General features: G+C 37.8%; 1 protein-coding gene across 2 annotated transcripts in view; it reads right to left on the reverse strand.

The window, feature by feature from the left end:
* The window catches only part of CTTNBP2 (cortactin binding protein 2), a 154053-nt gene that overhangs the window by 82578 nt on the left and 50893 nt on the right, over positions 1–20582 (reverse strand). For both annotated transcript variants that reach the window (XM_068549358.1, XM_068549359.1), the window contains exon 3: positions 11522–11746. In XM_068549358.1, the coding sequence (XP_068405459.1) occupies positions 11522–11746 (225 nt within the window). The remainder of the gene's footprint in view (positions 1–11521; positions 11747–20582) is intronic.

Genomic DNA, 20582 nt, shown 5'->3' on the forward strand with positions numbered 1-20582 from the left:
ATTCGTGCCTTATAAATCCTATCTTGGAGGAACATGAGCCTTTTTAATCTCATTACAGATAGCATAGCACAGAGGAAACCACATAACTGATGCACCTACAACACATGGTTCCAAACTCAATTGAGCTCTGAGCCCCAATCATCAATCACTCTACCTAACTCTGTTTAGCCTCCTCTACCATTTACTACGTCAGGGAATATTTAAACCTCTGCTACTCTCCCCAATACTTCACCCAATGACAACTCAAGAGACTCTCAGTCTACCCTAATAGACTCTTTTATCAAGAAAATTCAGACTAACTCACTCCCTCTACATCCTGTCTCATCCCTTAAGCTTTTTTATAGCCACTCCAATCCATATGTCCTTCCCTTCACTCTAAGGGAGAGAGGTTTCCATCTGCTGAAGGTCAGACTTTCTTCAACAATTAACTTCATTACTCCCTGTCACCTCTGACTTGCTCCATCAGTGATCACACTGCTCTTTATAAATATTAAACGTCTTCCTCTGTATCAGCTCCTTCCAATCAGTATATAAACATATTCCCATACTTAAAACATAATTTTTATATTAAAAAAAATTCCTTGACTATTCTGGCCCAGAGACAAAGTTCTTGTCCTTGAAAGAGTAAGAACTATAGTACTAAGTTCTAATCCCAACTTCTTGGCCGTGTCACTTTGATAAGTTTTCCCTCTAAAGATCAGTTCTGTTTGGTTCTCTTATCTGCACAATAGAGCAATGATAGTCATTACATTATAGGATTAAATGAGGCAAACACATATAAAGTATTTACCATTGTGCCTGGCACTAAAAAATGTTAAGTTTTCATTTCATAACATAATAACTATTTGTGCTATTTAAAAATGTCAGTTTTACACAGTGTTTTTCCTCTGAAAACACATTTACAGGCAAACAAAGATCTAGAGAGTTGACCATATTAAACATACAGATGATGTTTTTATAAGTTTGATAGCAATTATAATATAACAATACAAAGTACATCAGAGAAAGTTCCACTACCAGTAATGGTGAAACAACTTTTATTAGACTATCTTCTCCTGCAGATAATAACGATAAACATTTGAAAACATATTAAGAAAATAACTATTTGAAGGCTCTGGAGAGCAATAAAAGTGATAAAAATAGGAGAGGAGAACACCTTCCCATTAGGAAGAAGTCAACAGCACTGGATGAGATTTCCCCTTGTATAGCTTTTCAAGTGAGGGCTGTTCCCTGTGCTGACAGCTCTGGCAGCAGGAGCTCAAGCACAAAGCACCCCTTACAGTGGCCTGAGGAGCCAGAGGATGAAACTGGAGCTACTGCAACTAACCTCACCAGCATCACTGGTTAACTCTTGAATTACACATTCGTAGGAGAGATTCCATACTGAATGACAGAGGTGGCTGCTGAATGGAGAACTGAGCAAATACTTCAGCTACTGCCAACTGCAAAAAGCCAGAGTTCGGAGTATGAATCTAACCAGGTTAACCACTTACTAGAAATACACTCTTCAGAAGATAACAGAATCCACAGTCTCTGTACCACATCATCCATAATGTCTAGTATGCAATAAAAAATTACTGGGCATGCAAAAAACGTATTTTAGGTGATCCATTGTCAAGAGAAATGTACTCAAACAGAAACTGATCTTAAGATGATCTATACTGGAATTAGCAGACAAGAATCTTAAAGCAGCCATTTTCTAAGAAAATATAGTCACAGTGACTGAACAGGATAGGAGTCTTAGCATAGAAATGCAAACTAGAAACAAATGGAAAGTCTAAAACTGAAAAGCATAATATCTAAAATGAAAAAAAAAAAAAAGTTGACTGAATGAGCTTAATAGAAGATTTGAGAGAGGAAAACTTAAAAAGAAAAGAAAAAACAATGAATTTGAAAATAGAGCAAAAGAAAGTATCCAATTTGCGGAACACAGAAAAGAAGGACGGAAAAAGTGAAGAGCACTTCAGTAACCTGTAGGACAATATAAAGTGGTCTAAATTCCACATAACTGGATTTCCAAAGGGTGAAGAAAGAGAGAATGGGGAAGAAAAATATATTAAAAGAAAAACATGGCCCCAAAATTCAAAAATTTGGTAGAAAACAAACTTACATATCCACGAAGCTCAGAAATCCCAAAACAGGATAAATATAAAGAAAACCATACCTAGGCACATCATAGTAAAACTGATGAAAACAAAGATAAGAAATGATATTGAAAGCAGCCAGAGAAAAAGACACATTACATACAGAGAAACTACAATATAAATGATGGCTGAATTATTATCTCCAAAATACATGAAGCGAGAACTGACAGAAGGGAGAAAGACAAATCTATAACAATTTTCTCTCATAAATAATAACAATTTTCTCTCATCTAGATTAAAAAATCAGCAAGAATACAGTAGCTCCAAATAACACTAAGAAAATCACCTGGCCTAACTGACACTATGGAACAGATTACCCTAGGACTACAGATGATGCAGTCTTTCCAGATGCCCTTGCTGAGCTATTAAAAACCACCAAAAAATTACAAAAGACTAAAATGTTACAGAATATGTTCTCTGACCACAGCAGAATTAAATTGTAAATAAATCACAATAAGATATTAATAATACCCCAAAATTCAAAAATAAAACATAGTTCTAAATAGTACAAAAGTTTAAGAAGAAATCACAAAGGAAGTTAGAATATATTTTGGGCTGATTGAAAATAAAAAATATCAAAATTTGTGGGATGCAGTGAAAGAGGAGTATTTAAAGGCAGATAAAGCAGAGGATACAGACAAACATATCTTTAATTGCTTACATCAGAAGAGTTTTCTCCCAAAGAAGACATACAGATGGCCAATAGGCAGATGAAAAGATGCTCATCACCACTAATTAGAGAAATGCAAATCAAAACAATAATGAGGTACCACCTCACACCAGTCAGAATGGATATCATTAAAAAGTCTACAAATAATAAATGCTGAAGAGCGTGTGGAAAAAAGGGAGCCCTCGTGCACTGCTGGTGGGGATGTAAATTGGTGCAGCCAATATGGAGAACAGTATGGAGGTTCCTCAAAAAACTAAAAAGAGAGTTGCCATATGACCCAGCAATCCCACTCCTGGGCATATACCCAGAAAAAACTATATTTTGAAAAGATACATGCACCCCTATGTTCACAGCAGCACTATTTACAATAACCAAGACATGGAAGCAACCTAAATGTCCATCGACAGATGAATAGATAAAGAAGATCCATCGACAGACAAATAGATAAAGAAGATGTGGGGTGTGTGTGCGTGCGTGTGTGTGTGTGTGTGTGTGTGTATATACATACATACACACAATGGAATATTACTCAGCCATTAAAAAGAATGAAATAATGCTACTTGCAACAACATGGATGGACCTAGAGATTATCATACTAAGTGAAGTAAGTCAGAAAGAGAAAGATAAATACCATATGATATCACTTACATGTGCAATCTAAAATATGACACAAATGAACCTGTCTACAAAACAAAAACAGACTCACAGATATAGAAAACAGACTTGTGTTTGCTGGGGGTGGGGAAGCGGGTGGGAGTGGAGGACTGGAGTTTGGAATTAGCAGATGCAAACTATTATATACAGGATGGATAAACAACAAGGTCCTACTGTATATCACAGGGAACTATATTCAATATCCTGTGATAAGCCATAATGGGAAAGAATATATAAATGTATAACTGAGTCACTTTGCTGTACAGAAGAAATTAAACACAACATTGTAAATCAACTACACTTAAATAAAATTTTTTAGAAAACAAGAGTTGTCTCAAATCAATCATCTAAGTGTTACCTTAAGAAGCGAGGAAAAGTTAGGTGAATGAAAGACAAAGTAAAAGGAAAGAAATAACAAAGGTAAAAATCAATGAAATACAAGAGACAAATGATAGAGAAATTAACAAGGCCAAAAGTTGTTTTTCAAATAAAATATCATTAATATTGTTAAACATTTAAAGAACAGATTAAGAAATACAGAAAAGCACAAATTACAAATAAAAGGAATAAAGCATGGGGTACCACTATGGAATGAATATTAAAAGGATAATAATGAAAACCTTGTGCCAATAAATTCAACAAATCAAATTCCTCTGAAACACACAACTTTCAGAATTGACATAAAATGGAATAAAAGATTGAAATAGCTTTATATCATTATGAGAAACTGAATTCACAAAGAAAAATTTTCCCCTAAAGAAAACCTCTAACTCATATGGATTTACTAGTGACTTCTACCAAACATTAAAGAAAGCCAAATTTATACATGCCCTTTCAGAAAATAAAGAAGAAAATGCTTCCATTTTCCTTTATGAACCCAGGATTACTTTCATATCAAAACCAGTCAAGTATTATTTTAAAATTTACAGAAAAATTATCACTCATGAACACACACACAAAACTCCTTAGCAAAATATAGGCAAACTGAATCCAGCAATATTTAAAAAGAGTAATAAAAGGTGACCCACTGAAGTTCACCTCAGGAATCCAAGTTGGTTTAATATTTGAAAATCAATTAGTGTGATTCATCATATTAAAAGAATAAAGCTCAAAACCATGACCACAGCAATAGATGCAGATAAACCATTTTGCAAAATTCAAAACTCAATCATGATAAAAACCACTCAACAAAGAATAGAATGAAACCTTAATGAGATAAAGGGCATCTATAACAAAGTACAGCTAACATCATACTTAACCATGAAACAGACTGTTTTCTCCCTAAGTAAACAGGAAAAGCCTCTGAAGTCTGCTCTCACTATTTCTGTTCAACATTGTATTGGAGGTTCTAGTCAGCGCAATGATTGGGGAAAAAAAGGAAAAGAGGAAGGCAGGCAATTTGGAAAGGAAAAGTCAAATGGGTTCTGTTCATAGGTAACATGCTTGTTTACCTACAAAATCATATAAAACATACAAAACAACTGCTAAAACTAATAAGCAAGATTAGCAAGATCACAGGATACAATGTCAACATACAAAAAATCAATTGAATACCTGTATACTAGCAACAAATGTTTGGCAAAAACTTAATTGTGTTTATAATAGCATCAAATATTTAGAAATAAACCCAACAAAAGACATTTAAGACTACTAAACTAAAAACAGTAAAACACTGCTAAAAGAAACCATGAAGACCTGAACAAAATGAAGAAAAATACTATAATCATGGGTTGGAAGACTCAATTTTGTTAAAGATGTCAATTCTCAACATATTAAAGGGTCAATGAAACGTCAATCCCTGAAAACTCTGAGAGAAACCAACAAACTGATTTTAAATTTTTATGGAAATGCAAACGATCTAGAACAGCCAGAACAATTTTTATAAATAATAACAAAGTTGGGTTTCCCTGGTGGCGCAGTGGTTGAGAGTCTGCCTGCCAATGCAGGGGACACGGGTTCGAGCCCCGGTCTGGGAAGATCCCACATGCCACGGAGCGGCTAGGCCCGTGAGCCACAACTACTGAGCCTGCGCGTCTGGAGCCTGTGCTCTGCAACCGGAGAGGCCGCGACAGTGAGAGGCCCGCGCACCGCGATTGAGAGTGGCCCCCGCTCGCTGCAACTGGAGAAAGCCCTCGCACGGAAACGAAGACCAACACAGCCGTAAATAAATAAATTAAAATAAAATAAAATAAAATAACAAAGTTGAAAGACTTGCGGTTTGTACATTTAAGGCTTATTATTTAACTACAGTCATCATTTACCTGAAGTTGCAGTATAGAGGTAAGACTAATCCATGATGAGAAAATCAGAAGAGTGTTCAGTGGCTGCCTGAAGTGGGGGAGGGATTTATGGAGAAGACACTCCAGGAAACTCTCTGTGGTAATGGCAACATTTTCTATCTTGTAAGGGGTACAGCTTACACAAGTATATGCATTTTTAAAACATCAATTTGTGTGCTTAAGATGTGAATTTCACTTTAATGTAAATATCTCTTTAAAAGCTATAAACAATAGTGAATTCCAGGTTTGCATGTTTGCTTTTTATAGTGCTATGGATTAACAATTCTGAAACTACTCTCTGTGTGTTCTAGGCTGGAGTACATGAGTAATATATTGAAGTATAATGGGTTCCAGCTTTCTCAGTGTTGGAGAAGTTAGTTTTAAATAGAGAAAGGACAAGAATGTACCCCCTATGGTTTTGGATTAGAATCAGAGGTGTCAATATAAGTATGAACTCATGGTTTCATACAGACAGAACTATAAATAAATAAAATATAGATTTGTGTGTATATAAATATGATAATTATACATAATTTCCTAGCTTTAGTTTCATTTCTAAACACCATTTTCCATTAAAAAGGAATGGAAGTAACAGCTTCTGGGAGTAAGAGCTAACTGCAGGGGTTGGGAAAAGAAAAGTGTACGATGAGCCTGCAAGAAAAAAAACACCTTGCTGTAAGAAAATAAGGGGCTTCCCTGGTGGCGCAGGGATTGAGAATCTGCCTGCCAATGCAGGGGACACGGGTTTGAGCCCTGGTCTGGGAAGATCCCACATACCGTGGAGCAGCTAGGCCCGTGAGCCACAACTACTGAGCCTGCGCGTCTGGAGCTTGTGCTCCGCAACAAGAGAGGCCGCGACAGTGAGAGGCCCGCGCATCGCGATGAAGAGTGGCCCCCGCTCACCGCAACTAGAGAAAGCCCTCGCACAAAAACGAAGACCCAACACAGCCAAAAATAAATAAATAAATGAATAAATTTATTTAAAAAAAAAAAAAAAAGAAAGAAAATTAAGTGCTCAAAGGATGATGGGAATATATCAAAAGGAGTAGCTTGAAAGGGCTCTCACTGGCTAAATCTCGGACAATTTAGAGCAGTGATCCAGGGACCGTGGACCTGATGGGTAGGGGTAGGAACAGACACCCCCAACTAAACTGCACACTGCGGAGATTATAAAGGAACCACAGCCTCTTGTGTATAAAGACTACCGAGTTCCAGCTGACTCTGTTCTACTACTGTCCAATTTATATGTACTCACAACCACTTCCAAGTAATGGCTGAAGGGGAATTTTGCGTGAAGCAGTATTACCAAAGCCTTTTGCAAAAAGCAGCGGATTACGTGGAAGAGCTTAGAAGAACTAACACAACTTCACTGGTAGTGAGGAAGTGGGTGGTTACCCCAAGAATAGCACCCAGACTGGGAGCTCTGAATGAAGGGAGCTCCAAACAACTGTTTTTCCAGAATGAAAGGAAAAGCTCTGTAGGTGGAGCAGAGCAGCAATGTAAAGGCGATCAGTTCTCAATCAAAGGGTAAAAGAGAGAGGCAAGCAATTATGGTCATTTGTAAAATGAGAAAGCAGACTGCATGTCTGTCACAACCACAAAATACTCTTATGACATTTTATTATATTCTTTATTACTCTCTCACGTCTTTTAACACTCACTGCACCCTTGTCCTCTTTTCCACACGGTCACCCTCACCGGCACCTGCCCAATCCTGGTAAACAAATACATAATGATGAGATATATTGAGATTTTCTTCTTTATAGGGGCTAGAGCTACCAGTCAGCAGTTGGGCTCTGTAGTTCTCATCTGCCCCTTCCTCTTTTTTTTTTTAACATCTTTATTGGAGTACAATTGCTTTACAATAGTGTGTTAGTTTCTGCTGTATAACAAAGTGAGTCAGCTATACGTATACATATATCCCCATATCCCCTCCCTCTTGCGTCTCGTCTCCCTCCCACCCTCCCTATCCCACCCCTCTAAAAAAGTGGTTCTCATGAACCTAGGGGCCAGACAAGAATAAAGGCGCAGACATAGAGAATGGACTTGAGGACACGGGGAGGGGGAAGGGTAAGCTGGGACGAAGTACCCCTTCTTCTTGATCTAGTTTCAAAAGAGAGAATGGAAGACATGGATAAGGCAAGTTGTTCTCTCCTCTAAATCCCTGCTCAGAGCTGCAGACCTCAGTCTCCAGCTCCCCTTAATGCTCACTCTGCAGTGCTCCTGGGGAGTCCAAATGCATCTTGAAACGTAATAATGAGTTATACAAAAAAGACTCAGGAAGGAGCTAAAAACACAATCATTCATGTACAAAGCGTCCTAAACATTCTTCCCAAAAATGTTATTTTAGCTGTTTCTCTACCATGTTATCCTTGAATGAAAATCATGAAAACAATTTAAAATTAAATTATATTTGTATGTTATAACCATTATATAATGAAGTAGAAAACAGTGAATACAAACGGCAAAACAAATTACAATTATTTATAATGGGAAGAAAAAGGCATATGAAATAAACAGAACACATATTTTGATTGCTCTTTGTCTCGTCCACTTGTCATTTCTTTGGTTGTCTAGCACCTGAAACTCCTTCCAATGTCAGGAGAATTCTCCACCTCTGGTTCTCTCCTATAGTAGTTAAATATGGCCAATAGTTGCTTTCCCAGTCTTGTAGCTAAGGAGAGGGCATGGAGCTTAAGGTTGGCCAATCAAATGCACCTGCTCTTAGGCTTCAACTAGGAAATGAGTAACGCAAAGAAGCAGGGCCGGGGGAGGTACCACTCAAGACCCAGAGCAGTGATGACAGTGGTGCTGTCTGGTGTCAACAAGCTTCAGTATCTAGCTCTCGGCAGAAGGATCAGCCACGGCAGACTAGATCTACGGTGAGCATTTGTCAGTGATGCTGGCTGCTAAGAGCTTGTCCCCTAGTTCTCCCAGCCATGCTCTACCATGCTGCAGGCGAACAAATAAATGCCGTTTCTGCTTAACTCGAGAATACTGGATTCACTTGCTCGCAACTACAAATTCTGCCTGACGCAGCTACCAGCACGCAACTGACCACATCATACTGAGCGGCCGCCTAGAAGGAGCTCTGTCTAATACACAGAGCTACATTTAGTTTTTCCTCTGGTGAAAAACACTGTCCCCTTCTGAATTTCCTAGTTGTTATTTTGGCTTCTTTCTTTTAAAGGCTCTGATCAAATTAAAAGATCTTTCCTATTTCAGGGCTAGAAATTATACTATGTATGAATAAAATGACTGAAAATAAATTAGAAAAGAAGCTGTATTAACAGATGATGCATAAGATAAATAATAAAAACCCAAATAACAAGCACCCTAGGTTACTGGTTCTAAACGGGGGAGTATATTACCAGAGGCAAAGTTCCCCATGATGATTACTCATTAGCTTATTCAAAGTGGCTTGAGGCTCAGGCCATTTGCCAAATTGACTCTTGCCCAAATTTTCCTGGCACACAAATTACCAAACAGTTAACCCTCCTATTAGTAGTCTCAGCAGGAACCAACGCATGAATGAGCACGAAGTCTCTTCTCCCGCCTTGAGAGGGCAACCAGAGCAGCGTTCAGGCCAAATGTCTTAGAATCACCACAGAGCTATGCCCAGTGTCAGATAATAAATACTTGAATTGTAGATAATGGGAACTTTGCTTTCCCTGACTTTTGCTGTGGCAGTGATTTAAAGACCTGGACTCATTTAAAATAATGGATTTTTGTGTCTTAACGCTTTCAGATTTCTAAAGCTCCAATTTATTCTACATGCAAGAGAACTGAAGATGTTTGGTTAATATATTTACTTTCAAGAGTAAACGTGACAGGTAATTTTGTTGCTAAAATGACTTTGTTGTTCCTGGCCTTATTAGCTGCTCTAATACTTTCTTTATAAATAAAGATTTGGGATAAGAGTACAAACTGTAACTCTTCTCACATGTTACAATCCACCGTAATAGAATATCCTTTAGGGACAAAGGGTAGCACTGCCTCTCGGACAGACCCTTCACTGAGACTGCACAGCCGGTGAATTTGGCCATAAAGGACCCCTGTATCCCCATTATAGGCAGGAGACAGATCACTGGCTCATTTCATACTAGCCTCTCAGGACCCCTAGGACAGAAACAATTTCCTTTCACTTCCAGCCAGGTTGGAAATGACCCAGTCATTCAGAAATAAACAGGATGTAAGCTGATTAAAAAAAAATCAACTAGATAATAAAATCTTTGATTCAACTCGAAATGAATTTCTTTTTTTCTCTCTTGTAAGAGGAATGATAGATAAAATGCAAAACAGAAGTAAAATTTAGGAAAGCATGCATTTTATGTATTGAACGAAAACTACAATAAAAAAAATATTTTCTTGATTTTTGATAACACAGCATAAAACCCAGCAGATGTACTTTATTATGAAATAGCTCATTTGACACATTAAGAACATAATTGAAATGTGTCTCATCCAAGACATACAAATGAGCTTTAGTGACATCAGCAGAAACACACTGGCTCTTGCTTATGCGGTTTGTGGGAATTTTTGAAAAGCTCCAGAGACCTCAGTGGTTGTCTGCAGGGCTTTGTAGAGGGTGTGCAGAGTCCAGTGTAAAATTGTGTGATTCGGTCTCCCATGCAGGGAAGGCCTTCTATTCTTTACTATTTTACCCAGTGCTTTAGTTTTCTACCCTGTGGCATACTGAGCAAAAGGTTTGCTTTTATTCAACACCTATACCAGAATGCTGGCATATATACGTTAATGCAAGGATACAATTACAGGGAGAAAGCCTACACATTCAATGACAGTATCATAGACATTTATACAGTATAGTGCATTCAGGTTAATTGTTAACCAGGTGCTAAATGTGAGCTATAATAAGTTCTCTGAAAAGGACAAACAGAAGAAACGTTTTAATTTATGCTTTAATAATGGTTGGAAGAACATGTTACTTTTAATTCTAGTAATTAGACATCATTACCTTCTCTGACTTCCTCACTCTCTTTTCTAATAAAGGGAATCAGCAGTCTCAGCAGCATATCGGAAGGGCAAAATTTAAACTTCTATTTCCTTATGGCTGATCGCAGTAAGCTTTTATCACTTAGGAATCTTTGAAGCATGTGCTCATGTGCAGTAATATGTATGTGTGTGGTGTGGGAGGTGAGGAGGGGGGAGGAGGCTGGTTTAAATGAAACACATGTGAATAGGAGCCTGGAGGTCTGCAGCAGACACATCATCAGACCCCAGAGGTGAGTCTGAGATGAACCAGAACTTCAAGATGACATGTTGTGAGATAGCATATCCTATGCAAACTTTCATTCTATTCTCATACTCTTTTCATTTTCAAAAAAAAAAAATAAATAATTTCTAGTTGCAAAGAAATACTGGGGACAAAAGCTGCATAAAGTAAGTTGGGGATGCCACCATATGATCAGTCCTGGTTGCATTACTGGATCACTCATCTAACAGTTAAGCATGTTTAGGGCACTAGGAAAGGGAAATCCACCCCCACCCCCCCAAAAAAAATCCATTATTTTAATGAAAGCATCACAGTAAACATTATGGGAAACATAATTTGTCATACTTCTTTTATGATTTAGTGTTATATTTATTTGAGTTACATCTGAGAAGGGCCACCAGAATTTGTCGGTAGTTTGAATTTTTAAGTCCTTATCCCAACCCTTCTTGAAAATAGTTAAGAACAAAACAACAACCTCAGAGATGGTCTTTTCATTCTACACTGTGTTATGGGAAAAAGAATTGTCTGAAAGTCTCAATACCTTCTTTTGTCTGCTCTCAGCAGCAGCCAGTTGTGTGGACATCCTTTCTTGCATTTTTCTGCAGTGGGCCATGACTGCTTCCAGGATGGAGAGGGGGTTGGTACAAACTGGCTTCTTCTCTTCATCACCAGCACCTGCTTCATAGTCTCTCTGCAGTGCCAGGAATGGGTCATTTAAATTAAATCTCCCATACCGTTCCTGGATAAATACCTCCTTCCTGCGAGCCTAGAACAAAATCAGAGGAATGTATTCAAGAAAGAAATGAAAATATACAGAAGGCTGTTTATATGAAGGTTCTGTGATTACTGCTCCAAATGGTATTCACAACTGTCATGAGTAACAGCTTACATGTGATGTCAGGTGGTGAGTGAGAGGTAAGGGGACCCCAAACTCTGACCAGCCTGCCATGCCACTCAGTCTACTTTCAAATTTTCTTCCTTTGGAATACTGTCTTTTAAATTACAAAAGCCGCAAATATAGTTTTTTTTTCCCATGACGCCTACTCCTTCAAGGATCTGAATTTTAGGTACAGTCTTTTCTCATTTAGAGTAAAATAAAAAATATCAACAACAATTAAAATAACTTTCAGCGAAAATTTCAAAAACAAAATAATATGCTTATAGAACTTACATTACACATAATCCTCGTCACGTTAAGTCACAAAATATAAATCTCCAAGTTTTGTACAGACAGAAAGAATTTCATAAATATTTGAAGAAAATATTTCATGAATTTTTTTATGTCAAAAATCACAACATTCACATTTTGTGAAGTGTGACCAACTACAAAAAAAACCTCCAGAAAATTAGGAAGATGTAAAAGTCTTCTCATCATTGAAGGACATTAAAATATAGTTCACAGAGTACCAGGAAAGAACGTAACCTCATTTTACTTTAAATGTCAGTCCATCAGCGTTAAAGTAAATTTCACATCCACTTGGCACTAAATGCAATTTTCTATAATTAGCCTACAGTGAATGGCCTTTGCATAAAATGGAAAATAGCAGTAGAGATATATTGAAAACAAGCAACATTTTCCTAACTCAGGTCATTTGGAATAGCTACCAGAAAAAATTATTCTATGTCACTGCCAGTGGAAAAACTAAATTACAATAAATCAAGCTTAATTGTCCAAAATGTTAAACATGCTTTCTAAAGAAATATTACATACATTTCCTTAATTTAAAGGCAACTGCGTTGACTAACTCAACTTTTCCATTTTAAGACCACTATCAGCAAGCCAAAAAGTAGATAAACACAAGTACAATGTGGGGAAATCTAATGTTTTTTTTTCCTATTACCAAACTAGATTAGGAAATACAATTTAAGAAAAGTCCAATTTCACCATAAATTTAAGCTAGCTTTCAGAGGATCATTTTAGACTTAAAAGTCAAAGTGGTTTATGAATCAAAAAGCATTTCGTATTTCTAGATTCTTCAAATTCAATTATGTAATCAATAAGCTGAATAAGTATCACTTCAGGGATGCAATTACAAAAGCAATTTCATTTTGTCCTTCACTTTTCTATTAATTTTTATTCAATGTAGTAGTTCATCCCCCCCACCTCTGGATGAAAACTTGGGGTAGCCCCCATGGTTTTTCTAATTACTTTTATCTAATATAATTCCTATAGTCACTTTAAAATATAAAAGTCTCAATTTGGTTATTAGAATATCCAACTTCAGTGGTATGATGGCTTCCCTTCCCCAGCTAAGATCTGCACCACCTGGGAAGGAAGTGTTTAAGAAAACCTCTCTTTTATCCAATCTTCTGCCCCTCTTTCTTAGCTGTTTTAGTCCTCTCTAGGTTGGAAAGGACCAGAGGTAGAGGATGATGAAGATGGAGGTGAGAGGAACAGGAGCATTCTACCTGACTGGTTCAGTCGAGAAACTAGCCTTACCAACTGGGTGTGGCAAATACTTAAAGCCTACTCTTTTCCCATGAAGTGCTTGGTGGCTTGAGAAAGCCACACCCCCGTTCTCACTGCTGGGGACCCTTCATCTACAGTTTCCCCAATATAAATCATAAATTTAGGACAGACTACATAACCTGCAGAGCCCACTACAAAATGAAAACATGGGCTCTTTGCTAAAAGTTATTAAGAATTTCAAGATGGTAACAGCATATCCTTTAACCAAGTCTAGGGTCCTTCTAAGTGCATGGCCCTTTGTGACCACCCATGAAGCCAGCCTTGCATACACATCTTCTGTAGCATCTAGAATCCAGTTTTTTGTTGGCTGAGGTCCCATGTTCTCCAGACTTCTCTACTGAACAGGATCTGAATCAATCTCATTCCTACTCTTTGACGCCTATGGCCCAACCTAGTCTATGGGAAACACTCCTGAATCTTCATTTAAAGAAAATCTGGGAGTGCAAGATGACCACTGCAACCATCTTTCTGTCATTTCCACACAATGCCTGCTTTTTCAGCCCCACCTCCACTCAGAGCACCAGGACCTAATAAGGAGAGACCTAGTAAGCCATTAAATAGTCTGGCTGAAGCGCCTTCCTCTTGAGGTGAAGGGAAAAGCAACTAAATGGGGGGGTGCACAGCATTCTCTCCAGAGAAATGCTTTCATAAAAACCTTTCTCTCTTTAATCGCCAACAATTAGGTTTTTTTATACCCTTAATGTGGGTAAGGAATTTAAAAGTCAAAGCTGGATTTCAAACTGTCTTCTGAAAATTTTGCATCTTGGACCTCATTTTAGTAACTAATATTTATCACTATGGGTCCCCTGCTGAAACTTACATTTTAAAAACCGGTTAAAATTACCTGATGTCTACTTACACATCCAACATATTTTATGATGTACAATATCTGTAACACTAACTCAAAGCCATTTCTTAACCACACATGTTATTCTTAAATCAGAGTGAACTTTTGATAAATGGGTTAAAATTAACTTTTATATAAGAGGTAAATACATATATCATAGACTATTTCCAGTTTAAACAGATTTTATGGTCTGAAAAAACTTTTTAAATTAATTTATTTATTTATTTTTGGCTGCATTGGGTCTTCGTTGCTGCACGCAGGCTTTCTCTAGTTGCGGCGAGCGGGGGTTACTCTTTGTTGTGGTGCGCGGGCTTCTCATTGCAGTGGCTTCTCTTGTTGCGGAGCACGGGCTCTAGGTGTGTGGGCTCAGTAGTTGTGGCACTTAGGCTCAGTAGTTGTGGCTCGTGGGCTGTAGAGCACAGGCTCAGTAGTTGTGGCGCACGGGCTTAGTTGCTCCGCGGCATGTGGGATCCTCCCGGACTAGGGGTTGAACCTGTGTCCCCTGCATTGGCAGGCGGATTTTTAACCACTGTGCCACCAGGGAAGTCCCCTGAAAAATTTTAATACCTTTTTTTCTTTTTTTTTTTACTACTGTGAAAGTTTTGCATGTATTTTTTGTTGTATTTTGGCTTTATTTTAAAATTACTAGCTTTTAACTGTGGCATTGTCAAGTATGGGCAATTTTTTTTTCTGCTGGAAATGTTGTATAATTATATGTCTACAGGATCATAAACATAAAACTGCCAACTGGTTTGCTTTGTCAATATAGACTGACGCTTAACCTTTATGACGCAGTTCAAGACACATACATTAGCTTCTTTTAAGGGAAGAAGTATGGCTAACAAGCTATGCAACTTTGTCCCCGGTATCTTTCATTTTCAAAACGAGATCAATGAAGCAGCCTCATTTGTCTCCAAGACCCCTAGAGTATACACAACAAATATGATTTCATTTTCTTTTAAAGTTCCTAAAAGCCTGGAAGCCTCAGGTAAAATGAATGTGAAGATTTTATGCATTCCATTAAACTGACCCCTGATCCCATATTTATTGCTTTAAGACAGTGGTCCCCAACCTCTTTGGCACCAGGGACTGGCTTTGTGGAAGACAATTTTTCCACGGACTGGGGGGGTGGCGGGGGAAATGGATGGTTCAGGCAGTAATGGGAGCAATGCGGAGTGGCAGAGGAAGCTTCGCTCGCTCACCCTCACTCACCTCCTGCTGTGCAGCCTGGGGGTTGGCGACCCCTGCTTTAAGAGATGCCAGGTAATAATTCTACTCTATAGCCATATAGGAATTTCTTTATACATGTTACATATATTCAACATGCATTTTTTATATCCTTGTCTTAAAGTTAGAAGCAGGGGTTCTCATTTTTCAACTATTAATGTTTATTTCTTATAACATTCTTGTAAGAAGTATACCTTTCTTAGCATATCTTTCTTTGTAACAGAGTGCTTAATTTTGAATGTACCACATTACTTTTAAAAAGGGCAGATCAACAATATATACAAGTATTAATATTTAAGGAGACTGTAATAAAAAAAGGACTTCAAATGTGTATCATACTGCGTTTGAAGAGGCCGTTCCTTAAAAAAAAAAAAGGAAGAGCTGAATGTGCAGATAACTTCTTGGTTTATGCATCAGAATTACTTGAGAATGAAATGCATTTCAGGGTAATGAGTCATTTGAAGACACAGGCTAACTATAAGTATGAAAACAGACTCAAATTCTTAAAACCAGCTACACTGATAAGTAAAAATATAATTTCATCAGAATGTGAAGCTTTATAGAATCTTGAGAAAATCACAAGCAAGAAATAAAAACATGGCCGTTATTAATGGAGGATTTGACCGATACAGAGTTCCTACTTTTGGCTTTCATTGTTTTGTAAGATCAACTGAAGTAGGTTGGACCCGACCAGTAATAATAAAAAGAAAAGTATTTAGCTATTCAACTTTTTCTATAGCGTGTAATCCTCTTAGGAAAAAAACCCTACAACTTGGATTGTAAGTCACAATTAAAACATATCACCGATTAATTTTAAAACATATTGACAGACTTGTAGCTAAAATTATTTTGTCTTATGAAAAGCTGGAATGATTTTGTAACATTAAAAAATATCAATACTTATAAAAGATAACTTTTACTGAGAGCATATTTTTTATTGCTAGGTTTTCATACTCACTTTCTCCTAAACCTAAGTCCAGAAGATAGCCACTTTTTACATTCTCATTTTATAGACAAGCAGACTGAGGCTCAGAAAGATTAACTTACTCTCCCAAGGTCATTTCAACAGGAGCTGGTATTCAACCTAGGCAGTCTTTCTCCAAAGCCTACTCAATGAAGTATTTTGTAATTATGACTAGAGTATTTTGGAACACTAGAAAAGGCTTCAAAAATAAGTCTTGTTTACAACACTATTCAAACCGATACATAGAAATAAAGTTTGAAAGACAAAAATATGACAATATTCTAAGTAGTTAACAGCTTTCCATATGCTCTATATGTACTTTCATTGTTACTGACCATATACTAACATAATGTAATCAAACTTAAGCGTTTTTTCCCCAAGATTCTTCAGAGATTTTATGCAAGTGCAAAATACAGTTCAATAAGAAAAATGGTTTCTAAATATGCTTTTCCCCAAAAGCATATTATCAAAAAGCACTGACTACCTAAAAATTAAAAAACCAAACCCAAAACCCACTAGCATTAATACAGATCTAACTGCAAGAAGACTGCAGATGAACTCTGTCCTCAGCTCCAGCCTACTCAACACAGTGGCCACTGTCATGGATGCCAATGATACAAAACTGCAAGGGAGGGATGGTCGAAATGATGAGCCCAATCTGACAAGACGGACTTTCACAGGAATAAATATGAGTCAGTTCTTGAGTAGAAACACAGAGGCAAGTATGAAAATCACTTAGGGGCTGCAATCAATACTACATTCAAGGATTGAACCATGAAATGAACACTGTTCCTCCACCACACCTCAAACCAGGACTCCACATCAGGCTTCATTAATTAATAGAAAATAGCTGTCAGAACTAGACAATCCCTGGACTACTGGGCTCACTTCTGGGTGAAATAGTTAAAGAATGATCAACAGAAAAAGGACCTGAAAACAGAACTGAATATAAAAAGAAAATAGGAATGCTTAAAAGACTTAGAGCAGCATGATAGCATTCTTTCAATATCTGGAGTCATTTCATGTTTAAAGAGGTATTTAACTATTTACCTGATTCCCAAGGAACAGAATTATCACCATTATAATCAGGAATGTTTAAGGGTCAAAGCTGTTCCAAAGATACAATAGGCTGGGGGCTTCCCTGGTGGCGCAGTGGTTAAGAATCCGCCTGCCAATGCAGGGGACACGGGTTCGAGCCCTGGTCCGGGAAGATCCCACATGCCACGGAGTAACTAAGCCCGTGAGCCACAGCTGCTGAGCCTGCACTCTAGAGCCCACGAGTCACTACTGAAGCCTGTGCGCCTAGAGCCCATGCTCCGCAACAGGAGAAGCCACCGCAATGAGAAGCCCGCGCACAGCAAGGAAGAGTAGCTCCCACTCGCCTCGACTAGAGAAAGCCCGCACACAGCAACGAAGACCCAACACAGCCAAAAAAAAAAAGAAAAAAGAAATAAATTAAAAAAAAAAAAAAAAGATACAATAGGCTGCACTGGACTGGAGTGAAATCTGCCTCTGGCTGTGTTTCAAACATCGGCTGAAATGGTAGAAATGGGGAGCAAGGATCTCAAAAATCAGGAAGGCCTTTGGCTTCTAAATCAAGAGGGATGGAAAATACATATTTTTCCAAGAAGCCAACATAAAAATTCATCTATCTAGTTCTAAATCTCTGTCTTAGTGGTAAGAAGTTCCAGTAGACCCAAAATTTTTTTGAAACTAAAATTAAGAGCTCTTCTAAGAAGTAAGTGGAAAAAAATCCTACTTGCAAATAAATCTCACTCTAAGAGGGGTGAAATATTCTAGGAGCCGGTTTACACATTCATATACCACACACACACACACACACACACACACACACACACACACACACACACACACACACACACACACACACACACACACACACACACACACACTCTAGGAGCCGGTTTACACATTCATATACCACACACACACACACACACACACACACACACACACACACACACACACACACACACACACACACACACACACACACACACACACACACACACACACACACACACACACACACACACACACACACACACACACTGGTTAAGTAGAGCCCAGAGGATGGGAACAGCTATGTGAAAGTTACACAGTCTTTTGGAGAAGGATAGTCACTGCCCTTGGATGATCACAAAGGCTTCGAAATTCACTAGCCAGGAACAAGATGTAACTTCCTGGAATAAGAATAAAATGTCCAAAAGTCTAAATAGTTCAGTTGAGTGAACACATTTCAGACATTGCTTATATGTGGCAAGACATACACGGGACACAGAAATGAAGGCACGTCATGGCATCACGTGACCTTTCCTGCAATGCAGGAGGAGTATGTCAGAGAAGAGGCAGGTTTTCCCTGCTCTCTCCCCTCCCACTCTTATGCCCCAACCTTGCGGCCATAACATCCTACCTGCTCATGGACAAAATAATCTGGATGTGCGGAAACTGTCATGCCAGGAATACATTTACATAATGAATATCGTGAATCATGTATCAAGACTGACTTAGATTTATCTGGTTCCTGAGGCGAAAATCTCGAAGTCATACTTCAATAAACCACCAATTTTCTCACAGAAATGTAGACCATTCTAACAGAATCTATGAAATGGCTTCATTTCACAGAAGCCAGAGCCAGAAGTAATCTCCTAATCCTTTACACTACCTTGCCTGCAACTTACCACCTTGCACACACCCATCGGTGCTCATCTCAGTGGCCCACGCTCATCTGTAAAAATAAGATTACCTTTATTGCCTAACTAGGTCAAGAATCGTACACTATGCCTCACTGTTCTGCTCTCTTGCTCGGAGTAGACATTTATTAAACTATCAGCACACTTTAAGCTGAATCCAGGAATGGCCTCCCAATTTGTCTTAATACATCTCTCCAGGCAGTCACCACCCATCAATCAGAACTGGAGCACAGATGAACGACCTGCCAACTCTGCCCTGGGCACTTAATTGCTACAATTAGCTATACCTTTACCTCTGCTAGACAGTTAAAACCATGCCTTTTATGTCTCTGTACTACCAGTACAATACACCACATGTACCAATTACTTATTTAAGGCTGATAGAAGTAATAGCTTCTATTACTGGGATTAGTCATTCTCAGTGACCCTTAACTAGAAACAAACTTTTCATATCAAAAATCAATAATATTAAATTTCATAAAAGAGGCACTATTACTCAACATTAATAAAAAACTAAAGAAGTGTGTTTATCCACATCTATAAGCATATTTGAACTATTTTTTTATTTAAAATAATACATGTTTGCTGAACTTGGGAAAATATGATAAAAGGGAAAAAGAAGAAAAAAAATTCATGATTCAATCGTCAGAAAGTAGTTACTATTAAGTTTGCCTGGTACTCTACAACTTATTTTTTCCAAGCACGTACTAAAAATAGCTATCAAGGACTTAAGGGAATATGTTTTAAGCAAACTTTCTCATTTAGTTTGCTAAACAGTTCCCATTTCAATGATCTATATCAATATTTTAATAGTATTCCATAAATGAACCCTTACATACTAAAAAAGCTCATTGTTTATCACTTATTTCCCTTTCAATTGTTCTAACATACCTGGAGGTAAACCTGTGGGAATATTTATAAAATTCACTGAGGTAGTATTACTGGGTTAAAAAATAAAAACATTTTGGTATGAAAGGGTTTTTCAGTATCCACAAATCAATCAGTGTGATACACCTCGTTAACAGATTGAATAAAAACCATATGATCATCTCAATAGATGCAGAAAAAGCTTTTGACAAAATCCAACATCCATTTGCGATTAAAAAACAAAAAAACTCTCCAGAAAGTGGGCATTGAGGGAACATACCTCACCATAATGAAGACTTTTGAAATACATTACCAAATTCCTCGTCAGAGGGTGTTTGCCAATTTTATTCCCACCAGCAGTAGTGTTTTTGCATCTACAGTTATGAGGGAGATTGGTCCATATTTTTCTTCTGTATTTTAAAAAAATCTTTGTCAGTTTGGAGATTAGGATACCGCCAACCTCAAAAAATGAGTTGGGCCATGATGCCCCCTCCTGTATTTTCTGAAAAGTTT

Source organism: Eschrichtius robustus, chromosome 8 (genome assembly GCF_028021215.1).
Source record: "Eschrichtius robustus isolate mEscRob2 chromosome 8, mEscRob2.pri, whole genome shotgun sequence".
Lineage (NCBI taxonomy): Eukaryota > Metazoa > Chordata > Mammalia > Artiodactyla > Eschrichtiidae > Eschrichtius > Eschrichtius robustus.